This window comes from Mesitornis unicolor, unplaced genomic scaffold (assembly GCF_000695765.1).
Source record: "Mesitornis unicolor isolate BGI_N332 unplaced genomic scaffold, ASM69576v1 scaffold46103, whole genome shotgun sequence".
NCBI lineage: Eukaryota > Metazoa > Chordata > Aves > Mesitornithiformes > Mesitornithidae > Mesitornis > Mesitornis unicolor.
Window position 1 is genome coordinate 4,932 of NW_010177535.1, and position 10,532 is coordinate 15,463.

Genomic DNA, 10,532 nt, shown 5'->3' on the forward strand with positions numbered 1-10,532 from the left:
TGTGCTAGTTGCTTGCAGAGGGTTTTCAAGTTTGCATCTTTAAGCAAAGGTACCATATAAAAGAAAAGTGTTTCACTTTGAAGTACCTGTGTATGTGTAGTAGGTTACTAATAATATCTGCTGGATGGCTTCAGTGAGGAACTCAGATTCTCTCTACCTTAGTCTTGCTGATGTGAGGAGAAAAAAATACTATCAGTTGTCCAGCTATGTTAGCAGAGGTCAGGGTGAGTTTGTCCCCTTCAGGTGATATATGATAGTCACTGAGAGGATTGATCACAGTCACTGTGGTGACACTAATATTGTGGTTTGTAGACAGAGGGGTCAGTTACTAATTAGACCAAAAGCTTCAGTGGAGCTGTCCATCTAGCTAGGTGATTGCTTTGTGGTGGCATAAAGGAGGGACTTGGGGACAAATTAGTGTATGATAATTCTGTAGTCAGAATCCTGCAGGTAGTTTGTTGAAGTACTCTGTGTAATGGCATTACAGTATATGCAGTTGTACTGGTAGATATCCACTTGTTTGGCTGGTTGGTGAATTTTTGGGGTAAGCAGTATAAGCCACGTGATTGTGACAGCTTGCTGAAGTAACTAGTGTCTTATCTACTTGTATGAGTAGGGTTTGGGTTCATTGCAGTGCATGAGTGTACATGCTACCAGTGCTTTATGGGTAGTAGCCTTTGGTGCCTGCTGCTACTTGTTCATATCTTGCTTAAGCATGTTTTCCAAAGAGTTTTGCCTTCTTCTCTTGCTGAAGGTGCTACATACATTTTTCTACTTTGGGGAGTGCAATTCTTTAGTATGATATTAAAAACCCAAAACAAACCCCACATTGCTGAAGCAATTCTTTGAAGTCTTAGCTGTGGCAATGTGTGGGAAAGCCTGTGAGACCCAAGTTCAGCTTCTTAAATGCCCTGTACGTTTCAAGGCACTGAACTTGAGTAATCCCTCAAATTTTGTCCAGCCCTTTCCCTGAATACTTATCAGGATTGATTCAAGGGCAGGATTTTCGTGAGTGTGCCATATTTGCACCTCTGCTTGCGTAATCTCTACTCTACATGCACTTTTTTAACCTTGTTTGGCTCAACTGCTGTGCCTAATCTCTCTATCAGTTGCTTAATTTTGCTTTTGCTTAGTCATGGTGGTGATCCCTTACCCTTCCAGTTGTGGTATATTGTGGCCCTTTAAAAAAAGTGTTGGGTTGGTTTGGTCTGGTTTTTTGGTTGGTGTGGTTTCTTTTATTTGGTGGTCTTTTTTTCCCCTAACAAAAGCAGGTTTTCTGGCCTGTTGAAATAAATGTCTGCCTTTAACGCAAAGATTCAAGTTTTGAAGTTCTGATACTGTTGGGAACTGGTAGTAATAGTGTCTTCCTGGTCTGTAGGAGCAAGTCTTACTTTTGTTGGAAGAGAAGGATTCATAGGAGATTAATTAATACAGTGGGCTTGAAGTAAATACTAACCTGAATTAACTAGACCAGCAGAAATGTTTATGCCATTTCTTTCATCTACTGTCTAAGCATAGCCTTTCTGTTCAGCTATCCTCCAGGCAAGATGACCCTAAATATCAGAAATTTACTGTATTTTCATCATTTTAGATCCTGTAGTCAGAAGCATTACAAATGGAATTGAGGCTCCAAAACCTTATTTCCTGTCACTGGTAGCGTGTTGGAACTTATTTCATGGTTGCCTTAATCCAAGGCAGTAGTAATAAAGTGTTTTCAACTTGCATATCTAATCATTCCTGGTGTTTAGATAGTTGTTTCCTACTTAAAAGTTGAGCAGTGAATTTTTATGGCATGTTACTTATCTCTTTTATGAATGAGTAACTTGAAGCTGAGAAAACTCACTGAACTAGATGATGTGATATACCTTGCAGTATTAAGACACAGTTACTTGATGGATCAAAATGTGCAACTGTGTGCAATCCCAAAAGTGCATATTCTTATCCCAGGGAAGAATAAAAGTCAATGGAGAGCAGGGATTTAGGTTAAGGGAATGGTGATAAGTTGAGGTATTAGGAGATACTAGGAGACAACTTCTAAACCTCAAGGATTTTATCAGCAATGTCGTTTTGGGATTCCATAGTCTGCTAAAACCAAATTGCTATTCTAGTGTCTTGTATGAGCTTTCGGTTGTGCTTAGGCAGTTCCAAAGTAGCTGGCTTACTAGATAATCATATAATAATATCTTTTGGAAAGGACTCTTGCGGGTTATCTGGTCCAACCCCCAGATCCCACTAGGATTAACTTGAAGGTCAGGTTCCTTAGTGCCTTGTCTAGACAACCTCAAGGGATGGAGATTTTGCATACTCCCTTGCCAACTTGTTTCAGTGCTTGATTATTATTCTTGTTAATAGCATTTTTTGTTGTATCTACCTGGGATGTTCTTGCTACAACTTACACCTTTTGGCTTTTATCCTTTTGCTGTGTGAAGTGTTGCTTGCGTGTCTTGCGGAACTGAGAACGTGGAATATAACTTTAGATAACAGTTGGGCTATTAAAAGACCAACTGATTCCTGAAATGTTCTGAGTGCTTTTCTTGCTGGGGGCAATGCCTCTTACTGATCGTCATTGATGGAGCAGAGACTTAGCTTCCTTGGTTTTGGCTTTAGAGAATACATAAAGCCCTCTAGGTATTCAGAGAGGCTTATGTTTGCTCTAAGAAGTCTAGCAGCTGATTTTGCAAGGACTCTTTTAATTTTAAAAATGAAGAATTTAAATTTTTATAATGTGGAATGGTTTTCAGTAACAAATTCAAACTCATTAAAAATTACAGCACCCAGGTGGTGAAGAGGTCCTCAGGGAGCAAGCTGGAGGAGATGCTACTGAGAACTTTGAAGATGTTGGCCATTCCACAGATGCAAGGACAATGTCAGAAACCTTTATTGTTGGGGAACTTCATCCGGTGAGTATGTGAGAGTACCAGCACTTGCTGTATAGTATAGTGGTTTTGTCTGATTATTTATGTGGTAATTTACTTCTACTTCAAAATAAAGGAGAGCTGCTAGTTTGGTTGGATGCCAACCCTGCAGCTGTTTGTGGATGGACCTGGACTAGAGACAGGTTCCCCCAATGTGAAGGGATTTGATTAGTGTAGCATAAGGGTGGTCACATCTCAAAATCTGCTGCTTTGAAATATATTACAGCTTAGTTTTTGAATAAACTGAATATGCAATCATGTCACTTCTGGTATACTCTGTGAGCTTTATGAAACTATAACCCTTGAAGATGGTATGTCAGAATGTCTAGACCTTTTCTTATGTCAGTATGTGGAGTGACTACGAACATCTGCTTTCATTCTTTCATCATTGTAAAATAAATAAATATATATATATAGGTATATGCTAGGTTTCCATCTGAATCTAAAACTACAATCCTTACTCTTTGTATTTTTGTAGCCATTTAGAAAACTGCTACTATAAGCATCTTCTAGTTTGATGCTCTGTCTTCCCCCTCTCTGGCTCCTGCTGTTTTGTGCTGTATCAGTGTTCCCTACTTGTAGTTGTGAGGGTTGTTTATGACCAGTCCCCACTGGATCATCTGTTACTTCCGCTTTCCTATACTCTTCTTACCATTTCCTGTACTTTTAACAAGCACCTTTCTCCTGCCTCAAGCTTGGAATGCTTTATTTCTAGCTACACAGCTGCTGCCTTGGCTTCCTGCAGATAGGCCTTATTTAAGCTCTCCTGCATCTTAGTTGAAAACCACTTGTAAGAGGTTTAGGCAGCTAGTGTGCTCATCTGCTCTAGTCTACTGCCCATCCCTGCCTCTTCTCCTTTCCTCTTTTATCTGTTCTGTATATCTTTTGTCTTGCATTCAGGAAAATTTTGCATTGTCTTGAGTAGCATATTTCACAGTAAGAGTCCTGATCTTGTATCTGTTTTGAGTCCTCTTAATAAGTATTAACAGTATATCTTCTCCTAATACAAAATAATTAAGCTCTGATGCACACTTGTAACCTTGCAGACTTGTCATCTATTTCAGATGGCAGTTGACGCCATAAAGTTGTTCTTAATCTGGCTGCCAGTCCAGTTCTTTACTTGTCTGAGTGCCTGTTTTCATTTGATAGGAAGCAGACAGCTTGACAGCACTGTATTTGCACATTAAACTATCAAGATTATATACTGTTGGGCTTTTTGTAATGCATGTGCATATTTCAAGTAAAATTTAATGAGTTTATGAAAGTTCCACAGAATGTGGGACCTTTGTACTGGACATTGGACCAGAACTGGTTAGACGACTTTGCCTGATAACGAGTAGACAAGGTACAAGTAAACTAGTATGATTGTAATCTGTGTATAGGCTCGGGTTATGTGTACTGTTTGTAGACAAAGGAAATGTGAAAACACAGGCACAAGAAGTAATGAAATATGTTGGAGACTCAGGTTTCACTTCTTCACTGTATACTGGGAAGTATTATTTAAGGAAGAGATGTTTATGGTAGCTCAAAATCATACACTGACATCTGTTTTGCAAGTGTGTTTCTTAGGTAAAAATAGGTACACGTTAACAGAATAGAACTGCAAACTGAATTTAGTGATAGTTGTTATTTGAATGCTTTGGGTTTTGTCTAAATTGCTTTTTGTACTTGTTTTCTTGCAGGACGATAGATGGAAGCTTCAGAAACCAACAGTAAGTGTGTTTCTTGAGATGCCATGTTGTTTCCTTTAGGCATTAAGTACATCTGCAGAGGCAAAAATAATTCAGCTTGATTTAATTGTAGTGTTTCAGGTCATAAATATTTTCAACTTGTTGATCTGTCTTAAATTTATTCTTCCTGTTAGCTATTCTTTATTTTTAAATTTGCATGGTTTTGAACCAAGAGATTACTAAGTGTGATGGCATTAAACTATAGCAAAAAGGTGAGTCTAGATTTGGTCAATGGCTCTCTAGTATTCCGCTTAAGAAAAAAAAAAGTTTAGAGACAGAGTGGATTAAACTAATAAGTGTTTGTGGGGAAATAATTGGTGCTTAACAATATATTGGTAACACTAGTAGATTTAGAATGTAGAGGAAATTGAGAAGTATTATAGATTGGTTAATTTGCAATTGTAAATCCTTTTCAAGGTGAAAATATTGTTTGCTTCCTGATTGTTCCTGTAGATTTTGCTGAGTGTCCTGTCAATGTAGTATTGGACTTATTTTCTACTTTTTTTTCTATCTTTAATAGAATTAAGTTGTGTTGGCACTATCCAAATCATAAAATTCAGGTGTCCCTCAAAGGAGCAAGTGCATCAGGGATTTATTTGTACAGTTGCTGTTGCTGTGTGCATTGAGGATGTTTGCTCAGGGCTGGCTTAATATTACAGCAGTGTGCTTAGGAAATAGTTAAAGATTATTTTTAAATGAAGTGTGATAGGAACAAGATCTTACTTTTGCTGTTTGAGAGATTACTTTTAAGAAATAATGACTTTTGTAAGATCTTCCAGTACCATGAGTAAGTTAAGGGAAGGAAAAGTTAAAAAAAAAACCAAACCTGTATATATATACACACTGAAATGTTTGCTATAGCAATTATTGATATTATTATTAATTAAGGACTGGCACTAATATACTAATAAAAATAAGAACTGGAGTGGGAACTAGAATTTGGAGTTTTTTCCCCACCAGAAATAACAGCTGCTATACAGATTGCTTTTGAAATTCAGGGCAATTTATACCTAAACTGTAAGAGCAGCAACCATAAATGCAACTGAGAAACAGACTGCCCAAAGCAAGTTGTAGTGTAGACTCCCTTGATTAAGCTCACGAAACCTTAAACTGAAGTACTTGGAATATTAGTTTGGCCAAAGTGTGATCAGTTGGGAGTTAAGATGTATCCAGATGGCTTTTTACTACACTGCTATTTAGTTTATTAATTTTTTTTATTGCTGGCTGTAGTTATCTGCACTACATGTGTGTTCTCCATCGTTCCAGAAGGAAGCTGGAGCAGTTTCCTTCAGCAGGGCGTGTGGGTGTAGCTGATAAGACAGTTTCGCTTTGCACTGTGCTCTGGGTGTGTAATGTGGCAGGTTAGGCCCTGTGCCCTGGCTTTCTTGGAGCCGTCAGAAGGCCTTGTGCATTCAAATGTCCTTCTCATCCTTGCACTGTATTTAAAATACCTTCAGCGTACATGTCCAATTTCATACTGTTTAAAAACAGGTTTCTGATGAGCTGGGCCATATTCTTCTTGCTGTCTTGGTGTGAGGGGAATCATTTGCTGGCCTTGGAAGTGGCTAAATCTGTTGTGGAAAGTGTTAGCCTTGATAGTGTGGGCACAAGCTGTTCTGAGCTGTTTGGCTTTGGGATTAGTTTTTCATGGAGGTGTTCACAAAACCAATATAGACGTAATCACTGAGTCTTACTTGAAAAAGTAGTCTGTTTAAACCTGTGAAAGGATGTCAGGAATCTTTTGCTCTTTAAATGAGTTGTAAATATTTTGATACTGAAGCAATTCATTTTTCATGGGTCTTGTACCACTAAATTTAAGTACAGTTTTAATCCTTGGATCTTTTAAATGCACTTAGGGCCATGTGTCATTAGTAGTATTCAAATTAATAAGCCTTCATAGAAATTGTGCAGATATATGCAACTGGGATTTGTAGTGCTTTTTTGTGGGAACTGAACAAGAAGTCCAAATCAGTATCAGAAACTACTATAATAATTTGACAGATTTTTGTACAATCTGAAACACCACACTAAAAAATAAGTTTAATAAGCCTTGTAGATGTAACTTTGTAGCATTCTTCATGTAGGTTCCATATAAGAAATATTTGTGTATTAATAGGTTTTTTTAATTAAGTTTTAGTCAAGTAAGGGATTTTTGTCTTTTAGACAACTAAAGCTTCTCAAATGTAACCTGAGGTTGAAGTTAGTTTCATCGAAAACTTGTAGCAAAATTCCTTGTGATTTTTTTTTTAATAACTGTTGACGTAACATTGACTACAGAAACTGCTGCTAACTAGATTCTAATATAACTGTTATAGAAAATCTGAGAAAATGCTTTCAAAATGCATTGCACCGAGTTGTTTTTAAATCAGTCTCACTTAATGAGTTTTTAGAAATTGAGGGGCTAGTTAAGATGGAGAGGAATGTCTGCCTGATGTAAATATCTTTTTATGCTTTGCCTTCCAGGAAACTCTTATTACCACTGTTCAGTCTAATTCCAGGTATGGTATGACACCTGATGTCAAGCTTGAAGTTCCTTACGATTATGTTTCTGAAGCTTAGAAAGCTGAGTATCTTCCATCTATTGGAAACTTAGATGTCAGAGGATGATGCAAGAAAATTTCTGTTCCACGTGAAGTCCAAGTTGGCATCTGTGTACCACTTTACAAGCATGTTAGCTTACTGTCTAGATTTTTTTTCTCACGTCGATATGTATCAGTATCTACCAAATGGTTTATGTTTATGTTGCACAAGCCTTCATTTCTAGAGGCTATCAGGTGAATAGAAAACACTTGGTGCTCTTGCTGCCTTTTTTTACTCCTCACTTTTAAAACTTGCTACAGCTGTTACATGCAAGGGAAGTAAGAGGACTTAAGTGTCTATAAGAAGGAAAATCTGTGTCATAATGGAGAGGAAGGAAAAACCACTTTGGAAGACCATTGAATCAAACTTTATAAAAGTTATATCTTGCTGACAATTGCCTATTGCTGAAACCTCAGAGGACTGTTCCATGCCCCTCTGGGTGGGGTACCTTGGGTGTGTGAAAGTGTCATGTGATGATGCTGCTTAAATGGTTTTTGAATGAATGATATTATGGGCAGCATGCCATGACTTCAAATGTGTCTAGAGTTCAACTCTTTAGTAAGCAAACTTCTTGTAAGCTCTAGTGCAAAGCCTTAGCAGTGCAAGTTGGGTTTTTTAACATGGCTAGAGTATTACTGGCCAGCCCAGGTGTTCTGTTGCCCTATCTTTGAAGTATTTGTTGGGGCAGGGAGGAAGGACTTAGTCAAGCAGTGACTTTATTTTTTTAAACTTGCTGGTTATCACTTCCTAAACTACTGTTTTGAAAACTTTTTTTCTAGTTCGTGGTCCAACTGGGTGATCCCGGCAATAGTAGCAATCATCGTGGCCCTGATGTATCGTTCCTACATGTCAGAGTAAGCGCCTTACTGAGAACTAATGCAAGAAGAGACTTATCTGGGAGAGAATATAAGCAATCCTAACCCAATGTATTTTCAGACAAAAGCCTGATGTCTAAAGAAAAAAATCAACTTTTTCAGAAACTGAACAATTCTTTTCTGCTGTGCACTTTTCTTAATGTTGCCTTCTTACTTGCTGTTCTGAAGTGATAAAAAGGCAGCATTTCTCCTATTGTATAACAATTTTATTCTCTAATGAATTATTTCATAACTGTGTTGGTTTCTGTGTTAGAATATTGTTTTGTATGTAACACTGCTTCTGGTTATTTCTCTTTGATCTGTAATGGGGCCCATAAGACTCCCTTTACATATAAATTTTACAGCTTTAAATGACTACCAAAACTGTGTACATGTATTTGTCCATGTACACCACTTAACTTAAAAAAGAAAAAAATCATCTTGTCATCTTAAATGTAGTATGTTTGAATGAAGTGCTAATTAAAAATAATGGAAAAACCTGAGTGGAGTAGTGGGTATAGGTGCCTGTAAGCAGCTGGGTCCTACACCACATAGGCTATAACATTCATTTTTAGTTGATTTTTTTTTTTATCCTTTCCTCTTGATATCTGCTCTTAGTTGTTGTGGATACTCCTACTGGTAAACTGTTTTGTTTGACTCCCATTGAAGAATTCAGGCAAAATATAGAACCCAATGTTTGGCTCGACGTCTGTCTCAGTTTTGTGAAAAGCAACTTTTTTTTTTTTCTTCTCTCAAAAAATACCACTATAGGTTATGTAACTGCTACTAAATAATACTGTTCCTGCCAAGCACTCAGGTGACTTGAGAATTTGTTCTGGAACTTTTAGACTTTTTTGTAAGATTCACAACTTTGTCATGTGCATTGTATGAGGGGAAAAACTGATATATGAATTCTGTTTCTGACTGTTCTGTGATGTGCTCCTTGGTGCTTTACTAGGAAGACGTGACTATTTTCACTGCTAAATACAAGATAACTGAAAGTTTGCATTTTGTGGTGAACATTTTTTAGTCATATGTAAATGAAACTGAATAAAAGTTTAATTGCTTACTCTTGCTGGCTCAAATACTTTGATTTCAAACTTCAAGGCCTTGAAAAGGATGCCCTTGCATATGGGGCCATACCTGTTTTATGGTGCATCCTGAAAGTCAAGACATGTCCCTTAAGCAGGGAAGTTGCGTGTAAAAAGTAGGAAGTATACTGTGGAACAGTTAGCATAGGTAAACATTTTCATCAGCATGACCTCAACACCAACTCTAGTGACTTAGTGGTGGTTTGGCCCTGCAAGCTCTGCCTCCCTGACATTCATCAGGACTTGAAACACTATTCCGAGGGCTGCACCAGGGAAGATGCATGTGGTTTAGCCCCTGTGTCACATCAAATCAAATTGAGACATATGTTTACAGTGTACTAAGATTTAAAAGGAAAAAAAGAGAAAAATCCCAAAAACCCCATAAAAAACCAAACAAACCCCAAACAACTAGAGGAGAAGTGCTTCAGGAGATTGTCTTGTGTGTGTAGGAATATGTCAATACAGGAATCCATTATTGAGGGGTTCCTTTTGTGGGAATTCCTTTACTGTTATAACAAATTAGGGTATCTCATATAGCTTCATCTGAGAAAGTATTTACATCTTACATTCTTATTCATGTGTTCTGTGTCAGACTTGATTTACAGATGTATGTGCATTTATAGTAGATCCTATCAACTTCTTTACCTTGGAAATTTTGATCTGCAATATAAATAGCAGTGTTTATTCTGTGCTTGCCCTAGCTTTTCCTCTGAATGTGGTAAAGGTGAGTTAAAAAATGAGGCTTTTCTGACTTCTTACAGACAAACTTTGAGAAGGATGTGTTAACTCTGAGTTGGTATTTAGACTCAAATTTAAGTACCGAATATTCTGATTATTTTAAAAATTACATTGGAATTTACATGCTGGCATGCCCAAGGAATTTCTACAGTGGGAACCAAAAGTGCAGTGAGTGGAGACAAGTAGGCAGTGCTTTGGAAGCTGATACAAGTTAAAACACTAATGCAGGTGAACACACCTCGTTCCCGCTAGTTGCTCTGTTCGTGTTCCCTTCCCCCAGCGCTTGTGTAAGTTGTGCCTCAGTGGTGGACATGACTGTTTCGGGTTTTGAACTGTTATATTTGTAAATCACATAATAATCGGGCTTAAATTTTTTTCTTTTTAATACTCTAAGGTTAGAGCTGCTTTCCATAGAGGGTCATACAGGAGTTTTAATGTTACTTTAGCTTTTGATTATAAATATGAGAGAAAAAAGTATATAGGTGTGAGGAGTGAATGACTGTGCTATTGAAAATCAAATGAATTAAGGATAGTCAATGTTTTTATGGCTTGACAGCAAAAAGAAAAGAACGGGCAGAGTATGCTTTCTTAGAACAAAGTCACAGAATCACAGAACGTTAGGGA

The 10,532-nt window shown here is 37.5% G+C and overlaps 1 protein-coding gene across 1 annotated transcript; it reads left to right on the forward strand.

Annotated features, from left to right (window-relative positions):
- Nucleotides 1-2,771: 2,771 nt before the first annotated feature.
- On the forward strand, nucleotides 2,772-8,083 carry LOC104533510 (cytochrome b5; the record flags this gene model as incomplete). The annotated part of the gene is made up of 4 exons (XM_010182119.1): nucleotides 2,772-2,900; nucleotides 4,598-4,627; nucleotides 7,109-7,143; nucleotides 8,005-8,083. Coding segments are annotated over 4 exons (273 nt in total), but the record flags the coding sequence as incomplete, so codon positions are not given.
- Between the last annotated feature and the right edge of the window lie 2,449 nt (nucleotides 8,084-10,532).